General features: G+C 43.7%; 1 protein-coding gene across 3 annotated transcripts in view; it reads left to right on the plus strand.

The window, feature by feature from the left end:
• Window positions 1-17827, plus strand: part of ZFYVE28 (zinc finger FYVE-type containing 28) — a 201091-nt gene that overhangs the window by 131267 nt on the left and 51997 nt on the right. For 2 of the 3 annotated variants that reach the window (XM_088454967.1, XM_088454968.1), the window contains exons 6-8: window positions 251-340; window positions 1727-1828; window positions 15859-17214. In XM_088454967.1, coding sequence (XP_088311093.1) covers window positions 251-340; window positions 1727-1828; window positions 15859-17214 — 1548 coding nt within the window. The remainder of the gene's footprint in view (window positions 1-250; window positions 341-1726; window positions 1829-15858; window positions 17215-17827) is intronic. The other variant, XM_088454969.1, reaches the window with a different exon arrangement.

Raw genomic sequence — 17827 nt, forward strand, 5'->3', positions numbered from 1 at the left:
GCTGCAAGTGATCTGGTTGCTCGGCACGGATTGCCAAACTGGAAAGCTCTTTGTTTCCTCAGCACATACACTAGGATTGTCCAAAGTATGATGTAGCCGATATTTATACAGAGCTGTGCAGTGCTGTCTACAGTGTGACACATCTATTATCTGTCCAGCAGGCGAGGTCATGCATTTATGTACACGCTATATGAAGTTGTAGAATATTTCTTCTGTTTATAACTCTTTTTCCGTATACCTTTCTACACAGAGCCTTAAAGCTTGGATACCTCACACAAGACATGATTGATGATTATGAACCAGCATTAATGTTTACAATCCCCAGACTAGCCATCGTATGGCAAGTATTTTTTATTTTCAAATAGTTATTCATTTTATAAGATAAAAAAAAAATGATTATAGCAGGTCTTATTTACTATCGGGAATGCCTGGGCTTTGAATGTGAGTTTTGTTTATTTTGGAGCACAGTACCGAAAATATTCTAAATTATTAAAAGAATAATCCTCTTTCCCCGCTCATTGGGCCTGATTCATTGCAGATGGCGATTGCGATCTCAGCTGCGATTACGCACGCAGGTCTGTTGCAAAAATATGGTAATGACTATAAATATATATATATATATATACTAACAGCACCAGGTACTGCAGTAACTTACGGCTTAATTTGTTTTGTTTTTTTACTGCAATCGCAAAGCTAATATTATACAGACGCCCAAAGCCAGCATAGAGACGCCCACTACCGCACATCTGTAATACTTGCCAATCCTGCGTATACATCGGGAACATCGAGTAACATCGGCCCCTCAAGCACAATCACAAACAGGTCTGACCTTACTCAGAAATTGCTAACCTCGCCTCACGCAGTGAGTACGCAATCTGCGTATGCCGTCGCAGTGGCTAATTTATGCACGCCCCTGTAATGGCCTTTGTACAGACTGGCACGCCTGCGCCCCCCGGTCAACACCCCCAAACGCTCACTTCCTGTCAATCACACTGCAGTGGGTCTGCGTTGTCTCTGCGATTGCAGTGTGTTCGCAGTGGTGCGTAGCAATCGGCCATCTGCGTGCGTGATCGCAATAGCTATTCGTAGTGAATCAAACCCATTGTCCCGGAGGTTCTTCCTGTTGTTGCCTATCAGTGTATCAGTGCTCCTGACTGGGGGAGGAAACACTTGTTGATCATGTCTGTGTATATGACTTTGGGGTTTATGTAATAAGCAGCAGAGAAGTAGTCCAGTGGGTCATATTCAGTTGGGTGCTGTGTAAGATTTAAACAAACGATGACTCCTCTCCCCACATACGAAGGTATTGTCCAAGCCAGGCAACATCATGGGGCACGTAAACTGTGCCGTTTGTTTTGTTTTTTTCTTCAGAGAAGAGGCCAAATCGCTGTCTGCTCCAGGCGTTTGGTGGCCACGCCGAACGGCCATTTACGTATGCAAGAAGCGTAACGCTGCAAATTGCTAAACAATTGTTCTACTCCCACCCCCCCTGAGAGGTGTAAAACCTGAGGGGTACATCGGGACTGCTGACCGGGCAAAAGCAAAAGTTTTAAATTTTTGACAGAATTTTTGAAACACTCCGTTGGGAATAAAAATAAAAGTTACATTGGTGCATTTAATAATCTAGTTTTATGTTCTTGTAATAGTCAGGGGGTGTTTTTGGATTTTTTTTTTTTTTTTTCGTCGTCTAAACATGACCATTGTTTGTTTTTATTCTGTTAAACAGTGGGCTTGTTGTTTACGCTGAAGGACCACTAAACCTCGATCGCAAAGCCGAAGATATGTCTGAACTCTTCCGGCCGTTCCACACATTGCTAAGAAAAATCAGGCAAGTTCGAAGGTTCTTGTGTCTGTACTAGACAACGATTATTCCTCTCAAGATTAATGTTGTTGGATCATGTCACCCTGCCTATCTTTGCCTGCTGCTTCTATCAGTCTCTCCATTGGCTTTCAATAACAGCCATGACACAAAGTGTGGATGCTGGCCTACACATCTCCCAACTCCAGCCAGCTCTTGTTCAACATGACTGAGCTCTTCCACCAGCCTCCAAACGCCGTCCACTTACACTGCAAAACAGGAAACGGCAGCTGTATCAGTCACTCAACCCATCAATTCTAGTCCGGTGTAATAAATATTTAATATCACAGAGTTGAATAAAGTATTACACACTTGATTTATTAAATGAAACCATTAATTCGTAATACAAATAATGTCAAAATGGTAACGATTGAAATAATAGGACTAATTACTCCGCTGCTTATAAGAAGTGCTAAGCATCACAATAAATTAGCCAGACACTGATCATACCCTGAAACATACAGTCCCAAATGTAGAGAGCTAAATGTAAGGAGCGATTTAGGGAGAGAGAAGTTCCAGATGTGGTGGAGGTAAAATCAGCCCAACAAGTCTGGGAGTACCAGGGTTCGCCACCACTGCCCTATAGTGATCCTGTCCAAATCAATTGGGTCATCATCCTGTTGGTAAATATGGTCAGACAGGGTCCGCTATCTGCTTGTGCATAGTGATGATCCGCCTGGTTGCGTGTAATTTGGCGACCCATGTGAGTGGCCAAATTTAGACCGTGATCATGTTGCGCTGCCTATTGCGGGTAGCAGTAGAATAAGCCCATGGTGCGTTTTCAAAATAATGCGAGACATGCAAACGCCATGTGCGCAGGGCAGTACGATCATAGAGAATGACTGTGTTCTTGAATGTCTTTCAGTTATAATTATTTTTGAGTCGTTTTTAGTTCTGTGCCAATCTGTTGTTTTGATTGAGTGCAGGAATCATTGCTATTAATTTGTGTAATTGTTCCAGGAACCTTGGACTGTGCGCGCTGCATGCATCTGTTCTTGTGGGTAATTAATAGTCACCAGGTTGTGATCTTATCTGAAGATGTTTTCTCTAATACAGTTTGAGCAACTGACAGCATATGTGGGGAAACTTGCCTTTCATTTAATGTTGTCTGGCATTACGGGCGCTAATGCGACTGAAATGATTCTGCGTCTGTTGGCGAAGTCTTGCTAGAGTGTTATTGCTTTTTCAATGAGCGAAGGATCCACACGCTGCAATTTTGTTGAATTATTACAAGTTTTTCCCATATGCATAAAAGACATTAAATACGCAAAGTGCATTTCACAGTATACACTTATGTAAATGGTGTGCTAGGTAAATGGTGCTTAATGTGGAGGTTTATCCTATAGCTGTCTCTTGTATAACAGCGTGGGTGCTTAATGTGGAGGTTTATCCTATAGCTGTCTCTTATATAACAGCGTGGGTTTATTTTTTTTCTTCCGTCAAGTGCCGAACAATTGTATGAATTACACACAAACATAAAACCCATAAATGTTTTATGTATGGATCTGTCGGATTACATTTTCTCCAGTAAATCAACTTTCTCTGTTCCATTGCATTTCACGGGTTGTAAAAATTTGTTCCGCTCAGTGGAGCTCTGAGACTTGGTTGTTCTCATGCATAACGGTGCTGATGGGTGTAGCTTCTCCGCCTGCCCGGTTTACACTCGGAGAGAACAGTTCTGTCTTCCCCCGGTTTAGCCAGGATGTTTGGCTTGTCAGTGGTGGTAGTAAATGCTGAATTTACATTACACAATTCATACACAATATAGTCCATCTAGGCCTGGAGAGCGTTAATAATAAATCATAATTATCATGTAAAAAGTCAATTAATATACCAGACCCGAAGAAAAGAAAATGAAAATACTAATTAAGTTCAAATAAATCCAAACTTCCGTTGCTTTCCCCTTTAAGAGGTGAACTGGAAATCTGTTTGATCGCTGCTGACTGCAAATATAATGAATAATCCAAGTCGATTGCAGCAGCCACATTATAGTAGTGGTATGTGGCAGGGATTCAGATGCACCCAGCTAATCCAAACACGCAACTGATTTCCATATTTTGGAATAGGGGTCGAGCATCCCAAAATGATCCACCTTCTAACTTGTTATTGTAGACAAATATGTCGCCTTAGCGCTATTTCACACACACCGGTTTTCACCGTCCGGGAAAAAAACCTGCCGATTTTTTTTTTTTTTTTTTCTTTTTGCCATGTATTAATTTTAATTAAGCCTGAAATAGGATGGATCCTTTCAGGTGGCACGGACACGGCATGGTCGCTGGAAATATCCACTAACCAGGACGGCTACCGTACCATGTCACTGCAAGTCAGTCAAGTATATGTTACAATGTTTCCGTACTCACACACCGGACGGCTCTTTTGAGCTTGTGCTGCTGCTGTGTATGCCCAATACATGAAGAAAAAAACCCAGAACATTAAAAACGTCCCAAAGCTGTTGCATGTGAAAGGCACCGATTGGTGGGAAAAAAAAACGGCCGACACTGCCTGTTCTTTTGTCGGCCGGTGAAAACCAGCTTGTGTGAAATAGCCCTTATGCTGGAAGCCGGAGAGTATATTTAGGAGTCATCAGATTTGTTAAGGGCGTGGCATTCAAATTAGTGGGTGTGGCTTAATGGGTGTGTTCACAAGGTTTTTGTTTTTTTCTTCTTCTACTGGACTATACGTGTTAAAAAGACGTTTAGCTCTTTGTGCAGCAGCAGCCATCATGCCTTGCCCTGCAGTGCGCAGCCTAGTGCGCCAGGACATATGTGCTTCCCGCTGTAATAATAATTAGCGCCAGCTGCTTTGAACTTGCGCCATAGCATCACATTCTAGCCGCCCAGTATTTTGTTCAGCACTGCATTATAGTAATAATTACCACCAGAAACAAACGGCTTCTTAAGGCATTATTTAAAAAGTCTCTGCTGGAGCAGACAAGTGGAATATTAAGCTTCCGTCTTGCCTCTTACTAATGACATGCTGTTCGTGATTACTCGCGTGATGGTGAGATGATACCTGGGGATTAAATCAAATTTATTCAGCCTTCAGCATCCTGCAAATACTGGCCTTGTCTAATTGGAGCTAATTTCCTACACCGCTCTCCTGTTCTAATGAGTGCCTGTTAGCATATTAATTTGGATTGAACACCCCCTTTTCTCCATTCCTTTCCTAGCAGCCCCAAACACACACCGCAGGCAGCAAGAAAGGCTAAATTTTACATTTTAATGTGTAAAGCAATTAATATGTTTGATAAAATATATATCATAGACCTTCTGCTTTATTTTACGCACGGCAAAATGTGTTTGTACATTTGTCCCTGTGGATCCCACATGTCCCGTAATTCCCCGCCAGCGCAGGTGGAGCAGACTTTGCAGCTGTAAGTATAATATTTTGGTCATGCACAGATCCATACGAATTTGTTTTGTCCCTATGCCTTAGCCTCATGTCATGGCTCTAAAGACATCAAGTTCTTATTCAATAAATCTATTCTGTCATTTAATTAAGGAAGATGATCTTTCTAGTATGCTGGCCGGCATGTGTGCATCAAAACACCTGTTCTTCCTCTCTCATAATGTACATTTTGAAATTAGATCAAATTGAGGATTGCAAGCTGCTGGCAGATGAGGATAATAATTTGGTAAGAGAGAGAGAGAAAAAAGGGACGTCTAACACTCACCCCTGCACCCCTGTACCTCCTGCATGTCTGCTGCTCTCAGACGAATCCTACAGATATCTCGTACATCATTGCTGCAGTCATGTCATACAACCCCCTCTACGTGCCAGGCCCCAAGCTACTCTGCTAGCACTGTGCGTCTTTTTTGCATGATATTTATGCGGAAAATGCGTCTGGCGCAATGCGATGTGGTTAGGACACAACACTTGTATATATGTTACAAATGGCAAACCCTCAATGCGCTAGAGCAGGGGTGGCCAGGCTTTTGTACTCTGTGATCTACTTTTAAAGCTAGAACCTTTTGTGATCTAACCAGCTCGAAAAAGGTGGCGTGGCTTGTAAAAAGGGGGTGTGACCTCGCAGCAAGGGGCATGGAGTCTGTCCTGCTGAAATCGCACATAGTATCCTCAATTCAAATTACGTCACACAGTAGCACAATCTTATTCACATTACACCACATAGTAGTGTCCCTTATTCACGTTACGACACACAGTAGTGCCCATTATACGTCTAGCCCACAGAAGTGCCCCTTATTTAATGTCCACTATAGTAGTGCCCCCAGTAGTCCCTGTTATACAGTGTCCCCAGTAGTGCCCCTCATGCAATGCCGCTTATGCAGTGCCCCCAGTAGTGCCCCTTATGTAATGTCCACTATAGTAGTGCCCCAGTAGTAGTGCTCTTTATGTAGTGCCCCTTATGTAATATCAACTATAGTAATGCCCCTTATGTAGTGTCCCCAGTAGTGCCTATTACAAAGTGCCCCCAGTAGTAGTGCCTCTTATGCAGTGCCCCCAGTAGTAGTGCCCCTTATGCAGTGCCCCCAGTAGTAGTGCCCCTTATGCCGGGCAATATGGGAGAGACATAGTGTTCACTGCTAGAACCGTTAGGTGGAGCTCAGGAGTGAGCTCCAGTCTAGAGTAGCCACTGCAGGGAAGAAGCTGCCGGACGCCCGCTGGTAACAAAATCTCAGTGGGTACCCTGCAAATTGAATAGGCAGCTGCGGCGCCTCTCCATCCTGGCGCCGGCTAAGTGCATTACGCTAGCCCTGGGTGCAGCTTCCAGTAAGGATCTGCCTGACTCTTATTGGCTGCTGCTGGCTGCTCCCAGACGTCCACTGTGATCGACCGGTCGCGTGTCCGTGGTCGATCGCGATCGCCATCTTGGCCATCCCTGCGCTAGATCAAATCAATACAGTACAATAACATAGTATAAATGTATAAAAGCTGCTTCTCCTGTAAGATCCTTGCCAGAAAATTGGATCTAGAGAATAAACCTAAAACAACAGTACAGGAAAGCGCTCATACCTGTAGTAATATATTTGAAAACCAACTATTTGGAAAATAGCTAAATGTTCTACGTAGTTAATAGTCAATGAAGTAGTTCTTGTCTGATTTGAAATAACCACTTTGGGGTCGGAGATGGCAAATAAGTCCTCTTCAAAGGCACTTGTTCATCCACTTTCTGTGATCTTCACATCTGTAACACAGCCCAGCTCCAAACAAACGAGAAGGACTCTCATTGTGGTCATTTCACATTTTATAAACGTGTAATAAAAGCATGTACAAATCCCAGCATGCTTTGCAACAGTTTTAGCATGGCCAAATAGCAACAGTGTGGCAGGGCATGCTGGGATGTGAAGTTCTACAACAGCTGGGGGGGCTGCTTGTTGCCCACCCCTAATGTACAGTGTAAAATCTTGAAAAATAGCAAAAGGATCACATGTATATCACCCAATTCCCACAGTAGGAATGCTCAGGTCTACGTCTCCTTTTGAAATAAGGGGAGCTCCCAATTGGCAGAAGTCCTTACTATGGCTTAGTGACTATGAAAAATGAACAGGAACTCCCAATGCGTTTCGGTTGAAACAAACTTCCTCAGAGAAAGGGGTTGGAGGTACCTGTTCACACCACCACCATATGGGGGTCAGACAGTTGAGCGATGACTTTGAGCGGTAGATTTACGAAGTAGTGGTTTGTCAAAGCTGTCGATCATCGGAGACTTTGACCGATTAGTTTTAAAACAGCAATAGATATAAATGCTAAATCGGGCTCATTCAGCATTTATTTCCATGGCCGTTTTAAAGCAATCTGCAATGATCGGTGGATTTGACAAACTGCTCTTTGGTAAATCTACCCCTGAGCCTTTGGGGGGGATCCCCTGTGTCAGGAATATGCTGCAGAATAGGGTTTCCGGATTTTGGAGTTTGTTTTGGGTGCTTAATGTTGCTTAGTTCTCCTTTATTTAGTTCTCTTTGGTGCAGGGATGCCAATACATGCCTATAAGTCAGTCATCTCAAGGCCAATAGCACCATTAAGCAGGTTATTCTCTGTATATTGTACAGAGATGAAAAGGGCCTGAACAAACCACAGAAGTGCTTTGATGACGATTCCTTCCTTGGTCCTGTCGGCTTTCAGTAATCAGAGTCCTTGACCGTCTTTGAACCAGTTTGTCTATAGTAACTGCTCTGCTGGTCTTCCTAATTTATCCAACTCACGAGTGACTGACTTTTGTTCCTTTGGGAAATAACAGCTGAGCACTAATAAGACAGAATGCAGTGTGAGGTCTATTTTCCCAGGGAGTGGAAGCCTTAGTGTTATTATTTTTCTGCGTTTACCCGTTAGTTTTCATCTTTTGCATTTCGGCAGATTACAAGCTGTTCCGTCCCGTATTGCCCGCACTGGTTGTTTGTGTAGTCCCTGCTAACTGGACACATTTAGATTTCTTCATTTATTTTCTTTCATATAACAACTTTCTTTATTGTTCCAAAGGAACGATGATCATTATTACTATGTCATTAGCACTCTGTGGGGTCAGTCTTATTAGGGGCAAATTGCGAGTAGCGAGTTTGTTTCTGTAAACTTGCAGACTCCGCAGCGAAGCGCGCTCCAGAGAATTCTCCAAGCCAATTAAAAATGCCTATTCGCACTATTTGCAGCGGAGCGGTGTGAATTGACTGCCAAATAAGAATTGAGAGAAATGCTTGAAAATGTGGGGAGACCATCCTTGACCCCCCAAAATGGATAATTTCGTTAGCAGGACCTTATAGACGGCTTGCTGTGGGCATTAGGAAGGTACTGTAGGTTTTTAAATGGTGCCAAATGGCTGATTTTTTTTGTTTGTTTGTTTTTTTTTAAATGCAAGAAAATGATAAAAAAAACTAACTTTTTGTTTAATCTCAAGCGAATTAAATGACAAATTCAAAAATGTAGGAAAAAGGGTGATTTTAGGGTACTTTGAGGACAACTTGAAAAATGTAGAAAAATTATAAACAATTTTTTCGATTAAAAAAATACTGTAATTAAATTTGGGGTGCCTAAACTAACGAAAAAGTTGATTTGTGGGGAATTTGAGGAATTTTTTTTTTTTTTCACTCCAAGAAAATGACATGTAATTATTGGACTAATTAAGCTAATTGGAATCTTCCAAATGCCTAATTAGTCATTAGGGGGCTGTCCAAGGGGTTCAGCACAGTGTTCCAACATTTTAACTTTAAAATAAAGATTTTCCTTTCCATCTCTCACCCTCTGGGAGGTGCGAGTGGAAAGTTGTGAATTCAGTCTGGTTCCGTGCGAGATGCTAATTGGATTGCAAAATGAATTTGCTATGCGATTTTGAAGTGAAAATAGCACCTCACAATTCGCACTTTATTGGATTGACCCCTGTGTTGTTAGCAGAGCGTTTGTGACCAAGCGTGCCATTCTGTTTGTCCTGTGTCAACTTTCACGAGCATCTGTGTGAGACGTTTTGCCTCGTTCTAAGATCCGAACTTGGCAGGAATATCCGAGCCAAAACCGAACCGATCATCTCTTTAAACGCGTTCAATGTAAATCTCTTTCATCAAAATATAATATATCTGTAGCAATTATTACAGATTTTTACCTATTGACACCTGGATCTCGAAGGATTTCCTACAGTGGAAGAATGAACTTTTCAGGTGTCTTTATCATTAATGTCTGTGGCGAAATGCGTTCTCTCAATACGGACTGCAATTAAAAACCGCTCAGACAAAACCCAAGTAGATAGCACCATTTTCTCAAATGTTTATCAAACCTAGCCCATAGCAACTAATCCGCTTCTAGCTAGCATTTAAATTATACATTCGAATAAATGATAGCTACAATCTGATTGGTTGCTCTGGTCATCACTAGCGCTTTAGGTGATATTAAATTATTTTTGAAAACTCCGAAACTGCTGACACAATGTATAAACCCGCGTCTGGTATAACCCCACAGCTGGTCACCTGCCGTCCCAACCTCTCTTTGTTAGGTGCACACATACAGTATCTGACTTATTGGCATGCATGTTTAGCGTGCAAATCTCTTGGGAACCTGTGTGCATGGGCCTGCTGATCAAATTTATGGCCATGTATTTATTACAATTGAATTATTTTCCAGCACCATGCGTGGTGTTTGGGTAGCACGCACCTATATAATCAGGTCCATTTGCTGACAGATATATGGAGGCCATCATTACCTATTGAGACTAAAACCTGCAAAACAAAACAGGAGAGACGTAACCAGCGCTGCAGACTGTGGAATGAACGCACTTTGTACATTTTTTCCTTTAAGCGAAGAGTTGCTGAAAGCTTCACTACACTGTACTTCTAAAGTGCATCCGTCGCCTACACACAGCCAGGGGAGCGATTATGTGGGCTTAACGAGCATTCATGCAACGTGTGACGTTGCCAAAAGCACATCACAGGGACGAGACATTTTAAAAATAAGAGAACTGTTGATTGAAGCCATCGTTCCTCGTTTCTAGGAGCGAAGCTGCTCACCGAGGTGCTCAGGATCTGATATGGTAGACAACTTTTTGATAAGAGCATACAGCTGTCATACATTATATTTAGGGGTGTATAACGGTATTGGTACCACAGTGTGCGTGCCTATAGGTATGCAGCTTGTCATTATTGGGCTCCCTCTGTTTGCACTTTTTGTAGGAAACTAATGACTTTTTCATGCACTAACATATGTCAGAGGTTGTGTCTGCTTCTGCAACGGTGGTGCCTCTACACTATTACCGGTATATCAGCAGTAATCGGGGAAAATGCCGAAAAGCCAATTTACTGTTTAATGTCTGCTCTGTGTAAATCCCCCCCCTCCGATCGGTTTTGTGTAAGTGACTGTAAATCACTACATTGCAAGCTCCCAGGCAGAGCCTTTCCTACGCACGTTTTCCCCATTGCCTTTGGCTGCGGAGCATTTTGGCACCATACAATAATAATTTTATTTTTAGTGTGTATTCTTATATGTTTTCTGTGTGTTGTATGAAACTTATCTGGTATGTGGCAATGTTATGTAATATAATGTATCGGTTTAGTAGGGACGAATTTCTTTCAGGCCCCTAGCTGTAGTTTGTACAGAGAGGTCCCACCGGCTGCGTCTCTAATCCACCACTTGCGTACAGAGTCGCAGCATCGGTTGCACCATAGAAGGAGGTGTTGAATCGTAAATAAACCTTTAGTACATTCCTGCTTATAAACCTCTAAGATTCACCTGCCTAGAACCTCGAAGACAAAACCTGCCTATACCTTCTAAAACCACAAGATGTCGCTAATTAGCGATGTGTTTAATTATACCATTAATAAAACTCTATGACAGTTGAATAGCGGTCCAACGTGCTAAAGATTATTATTCAGGTAAAAGTACAGATGTTACCACTCTATGATCTAACATTGAGCGCAAAATAAATTGTACAAACATTAGGTCATAAGGTACAGTCAATACATACGCGTGCGCTCTGGGACCAGTTACCGGCATCAATAATGAGACCTCCGTCAAACAGCATAACAGGAACACCGCAGACTGGCATCTTGTTTCAGAGCACTCACATATATACCCGTACTGGCATAAGCAATACAATAGAATACGTTGGCAGGTTCTCATTAGTTCCTCTTCTTGCTTCTTCCGTTACGGTACAATTCATAGGTCAGTGCAAAGACACAACCCAGCCTCCAACAACCTGATTGTGTCCACTTTCCCGCTGCATAATAAATCTAGTCTAACTATGGCATACAACATTTCAAGAAGTTATTCTCTCTAACATTCATATTTCGTAGCCGTATGTTCTGATCTTCTTACCGATGCCACCGGAACGCTGTGGGAACAGAGTACCTCAGTACGGTACCAAACACAGTCCAATTGTCATTTACTAAGCCATAGTTACAGAAAACATTAATTTCTTTATATACTGACATTGCGTTTAAACCAAGTAATAATTATCCTTTTTGCGTTACGGGACCATTGCTTTTAAATGTATGTATGCGGGGAGAAACAGCACAGTACCAGGCCGGAGGAGGAGCCAGAGGTGGAAGTGTGTGACAGGAAGGATGAGAAGTTAGAAGAGTCAGGGAGGCAGTCAGGGTGAGCTGCGTGTACCAGGCCGGAGGAAGAGCCAGAGGTGGAAGTGTGTGACAGGAAGGATGAGAAGCTAGAAGAGGCAGGGAGGCCGTCAGGGTCAGGTGCGTGTACCAGGCAGGGGGAGGAGCCAGAGGTGGAAGAGTGTGATGGGCAGGATGAGAAGCTAGAAGAGGCAGGGACGCCGGCAGGGTGAGGTGGGTGTGCCGAGGAGGGTGTAAAGTTAGAGCGCATATAGTGTTAGAGTTTCCCAGTCTGGGTGAGTTCCCAGAGAGGGGTGCATGTGACAGGCTGTAGGGTGAGGAGCCTGATGAGAGAGGCAGGCAGAGAGGGGAGAGGACAGAGGACCCAGGCAGTGGCTTACAATGCAGAGACTTAGGGCCCGATTCGCAGGTGGATTCAATGTCTGCACATGAGTCTTGGAGGTTACCTTAGGGAGACACAGAACAGATTTGGACGTAAGACCCATGGATTTCAGTGGGCGTTCCTGGATGTTAATGTTGGGGGAGGCTAGCCAGATGCGGGTGTTTCACTGATGGCAGTAGTGCTATCACTAAAGGTGCAATAGATGGAGGAAAGGTGCAAGTTTGGATGGTGCACCCAAAGATGCTCCTAGACGGATCTGCGCCACCACATGACGCTGAGGTGGGCGTCTCCGTATTCAAACAATCGGTGGTGGCATTAGCCTAAAGACGCAGCTGCATCCAGCTCTGAGTCAGGCCCTTGGGCAGAGGGGAACGCTGATCAGAGATACTAGCTGTGCTAAATGACCTTACATTATAGCAATAACCTCTCAATGAAATTCAGTGTTTCCAGAGATTACAGGTCTACAAACTGTAGCAATTGAAGTGATTGTTACCGTGTTCTCCAGTCTTTGGAACGTGCTCTGATACATAATCTGATACAGATACAGATTATCTGTTCTTATAAAGGACAATGAAGCTGCTGATTACTCCTGATTTAAATGCTTTGCCCGTCCACCGTCACATTATCACGCTGTCATCCCCTGTAGGATCAGTGTGAATTGACTGTGATACCTTTCATGGCTATCCCTTGCTGATTAGCAGATTGTTAGATTATTCCAGCTGGAAATAATGCCCAGTTTGTGCCATGTGTCTCATCTATAAACAAAACATAAATGAAAACTATTTTAAAGCACACTCTTCACATAGATCTTTATGTCCCTGTATATATGTTTAGCATGCTGCTGGTTTTACCTGTTATTTATGCTTATTGCTGAGAGTTCCTAATGCTCCTTGGTGACTGGTGGTGCAGTACCTCCTTTGGCCTATAGGCGTTTGGTTTATTTACACTTTCCATACCTTTTATTTGTAGGTATAGGAACCAGTGTCATATCTATAATGGGTGCAGTGTGCGGGGCACATGGGCCCCCGGGTCCAGGGGGGCCCCGCACTGCACACACTGAACCCATATTATTTAAAACTTACCTGTTCGTGGTCCCACGGTGGTTGTCTGGGCTCCTCAGAATACCGGAAAGTGGCTGTCGCGGCCAGAGTCTACTAAGGCTCCGGTGGCTGGCTAGCCGCGTCAGACTGCTGCCGGCCACCGGGCAGAGAGGAGGGGGCCCCGCACGGGCAGTGCACACGGGTCCCCTCCTCTCTTGGGACGCCCCTGATAGGAACACAGGAGGTGGAAAACATACATAGTAAATTTAATTGAGAAACCCTCTTCCTGGCCAAATTCCACATAAGCTGTTCGGATATACAGCACACCAGGTTGTTGAAGCAAGTAAAGTCTCTTACCTCCCGACTGCTGGTGATCCCTATAAGGCTATCAACAGGGGGGCTGCTCCTATCATGGGGAATGTAAGTTCAGTCCTGAGTGGTATAGTAAGTCTTCCATTAATAGTCCTCACCGAACAAGATTGAAACCATAACGCGTTTCTCCGCCTCCAAAGCACCTTTGTATTTTGAGGAAGCCGCCGAAGGGATTCAACATAACACTATTTCTGTAGGATACAAAGAGACAGGATGGAATGAGTTGTTAACATACCTGTATTAGGTTTCCTGTTCTACTGAATGCATCCACAATGGATTTGACTTTGTTCGACTCTAAAGTGTGAAACGCAAAAGTCACACATCACAAATATAAGGCCACATTATTTAGTAAGAAGATGCCACCTTGCAGGCGGCGTTAATTTTACATCGCCACAGTAGTTTGACTGGAAGCCGACATTTACGCTGTCTTGAAATGTAAAGATGTGAGGGATAAATGTTGTGTACCAGGGCAATTGTCCACAAATAGGGAAGCACCCACTGCGTAGAGCAAGGGTATTTTACATGCAGCCCTCCAGCTGCTGTGGGACTGCACATCCCAGCATGCCCTGCCACAGTTTTGCTATTAGGGCATGCTAAAACTGTGGAAGGGAATGCTGGGATGTGTAGTTCCGCATGTGTAGCTGGAGGGATGTGTGCTGTGAATACCCTTGGCGTGGAAAGTGTGAGACTAATGTCATTCTGAGCTGGGTTGGACAGGGCCACCTTTAGCATCTGTTTTATGTTATTTGCATTATGATCCCCTCCATGTACAAACCTGTGTAGTATATTGGTGCTTTATAAGTAAACGATGACCGCAATGTGCGGGTAGTTGGTCTGTGTATGGGCATTAATGTAAACGGAGGGGGTTATGCAGCATTGTAATGTTGGCGTTTACTGCTGATGGGTAAAACAGGTGCAATGCATGGGTTTTTGTTGGGTAGTCACTGTGTTTGGCTTTAATGGTGTAGGAATTGCAGTGTTGGTGATGGTTTAGTGATGTGTGGTAGGACATTGCGGTAGACAGTGTATTGTGGTGGTGGGGGGTGTCTGGTGTGACATGACATAACTGTGGATAAGGATGGACATATGTTACACCAATTTTGTACAACGACGCACCTGTTTTGGACAGTGCCACTAAAGACAAAAAAAAACCTGGTCTTTACGTGCATCTGATCCCATCAACATTTCGCACTGACCCATTGTGAACCATGGAGAGAGGTGGAGCTCAGTCCTCAGTGTGATGCCTTGAATGGGTGAAATGTAACATTCTACCCACTAGGGCACAAGGTGGTGTACTGCTGATCCTATGTTACTGCAGTGTAAGTGGGTGAGGGTTAACTGTGGCTTTGAGCTCACAAACAGGTAAGAGTAGTGGATAAACAAACAGGTGTGCACGGATCATAAACAGGACAGGCTCCGGGCAAGTATATAATTGTGTGGTCTGTATATGTCTGCCTCGTCTTGGTCACAGGAAGGGAGTAGATACTTTTCAGGCAAAGTTACTCCTTTGCAGAGCAGATGCTGTCTGCATGAGTACAATTAGGCATCTATAACACTGAGCTCCTATACATTTATTGTGTATCATCACCTGCATATTTCTGTCTCTAGCTGTCTCTATCTTTGCGTTCAGGAGTGTATTTCTTGTTACATTGCAAGTATATTAATTTATATTGGTCTTTGCAGACTCCACAGGGCGCACTGATCTTTGATTACTGACAGTGTGGTGAACATAGCAAAATGTTATCAAATAAGCTCTTACATACGTGAATGTTCTTACTAGTTTATTAAAATTTTACTTTTAGGATTTAGTGGTCCTTGACCTGTACATGGTTCCCATATGTAGCCGTGCTATATAGCTGTAAGTTGTACTGCATCCTATTGGTGTTGCCAATGGCTACTCATGTCAAATGTACATGCTGTCAACATAAAATTATAGTGGTCTTGTTTGCGGTTGTATCACAATAAAACGAGATATACGATGAAGTCGGTGGGTGTGGTATGGGTCACCAGTGGGCATTGAAATGTCTTTGTCTGTTGAAGTCCAACACACTTGAGCTTTGCGTGTCTACCGTTCATTTATGTGTCTCTAAACATATACAACACATAATGTACCTGTGGTTATCATGTATTTAGAATTGCACTTTAAGCTTAAAGACCCAGAATAATTCCTTCCTATATCTGTTGTCGTCTTTGCAGAGATCTCCTTCAGACCTTAACGGAAGAAGAGCTGCACACCTTAGAACGGAACCTTTGTATATCGCAAGATACAGAGTTTCCGGCCCGGACAGACCCAGAAGTGCCCGCTGCAATCTCTCCCGTCTTAGTCACTGCCTTACCCACAGAAGATCCACTTTCGTTGAAAGCTGAAAACACAGAGCTGGAACTGGCCTGCTCGATGCAGTATGACGAACAGGAGCTGGAGCAGCTGAATATGATGGTTCATAGAGTAGGCGATGAAATGTCGTCATTACTTTCTCCTCCAAGTGTCTGTCAGTCACCTGCACACAGGGCTAATTCTAGCACCGAGGCCTCCCCAAGCAGGCGACCTCTGGGTAACCTCAATGATGAGGAGGATAGGGTGTTCTTCATGGAAGACCTAGAAGGAGCCTTGGACGGCCTCTCTAGGCAAAGGACCTCGGAGAACACCATAGCATGGGTCAACAGCTCCTGTTACAACCCCAAACCCTCATCTCAATGCCAAGACACGTTTGTACAAAACGGGGATTTAGATGACAACGATCCTTTGAAAGACACTGATAGTGATTTAAGCAATAACAACAACATTGATGGGAGTACGATACTGCTTGCGAGTGGTTCTCTTCAAAACTCATGCAGTTGCCTAGAAGTGACGGATTCACAGTTATACCTCAATGGCTGGGACACAAATGGCGAGGACGCAGAGACGGCGGAAATCATTGCTCACCGAACCGGCGGGATGAAGATTTCGGCAACTGTGATCTTTAACCCCAAGTCTCTCCCGACTTCGGCGTCTCCAGAAACCTCACCGGATTTAGCCAGCGGCCATGTCACCCTCTCTTCAGACCCGTTAACAAGTAACGATGAAGACGAGGCCCACAAACTCAGCCTAGCAGCCACTAACTGTTTAATTAATTCATGTGTCTGCTGTGGGAGCTGCGAGGACACAAGGGAGGACAGCTTAGAAAGTTTGAGACACATTAACGCTCCGGGTAAAGTTATTAATGCTTCCTACAGCTTGATAAAGTCCAAAGAAATGGGCCATTTAGACAGACCAGAGACTGGAGTGTCTGTTAAAGAGGTACTAAAAATGGAAAGTCCACCTGTTTTGTTATTGGAGAGGGACACTGGCAGACCGGAACAAAAATGCTCTAATTCCTCAAAGTGCCTGACACGCAACTCAGTTTCGCCACCAGGGACGGACAGTGAGCCCGAGGAGGCCGCCGGTGTCTCGAGTCCGAAGCTGAGGAGAGATTTGAGAAGGAAGCAAGGTGAATCTGCGAACAGTCCATCACAAAGGTTAGATGGAGCCAGCTCGGAAAATACTGCTAAGGAAGATTTTGGCTCTAGTACCAGGTGAGATGCTTTTATTTCATTTTAACTATTTTAGTTTGACATATTGATGTAATAACTCTTTTGACCTTGTTTTTATTTAGTATATTTAATTGTGGATAGAATACTAATGTTCTATGGGAGGTCTTTTAGAATATTTCTTGTAAAACTGTGTGTGTGTGCTAGATTGACCACGGTTAATGGGAAACTGGACCAGATTCTTTTATATGGGTACGTTTTGCAGGCTGATGAGCTATTTAAGTCTGTATACTTTTGTCAACATGTTACAATTATTTATTGAGGAATTTGGCAGCACGGGGTTGTTGGGGGTAATCTAGGGTATCACGGTTGGTCCAATCTTTATGCCGCATAAACATTAGACTATAAGTTGGACGATATGAACGATATCGTTCAATATCGTCCAGTGTGTATGCAAGACATTGTTAACGATGCAGGCTTCCGGGGATCGGTAACGATGTCTGCCATCGCCGAAACATGCAGGGCAACCTGACGATACATGTTCAGGGATGAGGAGGGTGACGTCACTGAATGATATAGTTTAGTGTGTATGCACGATGTCTTTGAGCCGGGCGAAGGGAAAACACCTCAAGATATCGCTCATGGAGCATATGGTTAA

The sequence above is a fragment of the Taudactylus pleione genome, unplaced genomic scaffold, assembly GCF_031769625.1.
Source record: "Taudactylus pleione unplaced genomic scaffold, aTauple2 ptg000638l, whole genome shotgun sequence".
In the NCBI taxonomy this organism is placed as follows: domain Eukaryota; kingdom Metazoa; phylum Chordata; class Amphibia; order Anura; family Myobatrachidae; genus Taudactylus; species Taudactylus pleione.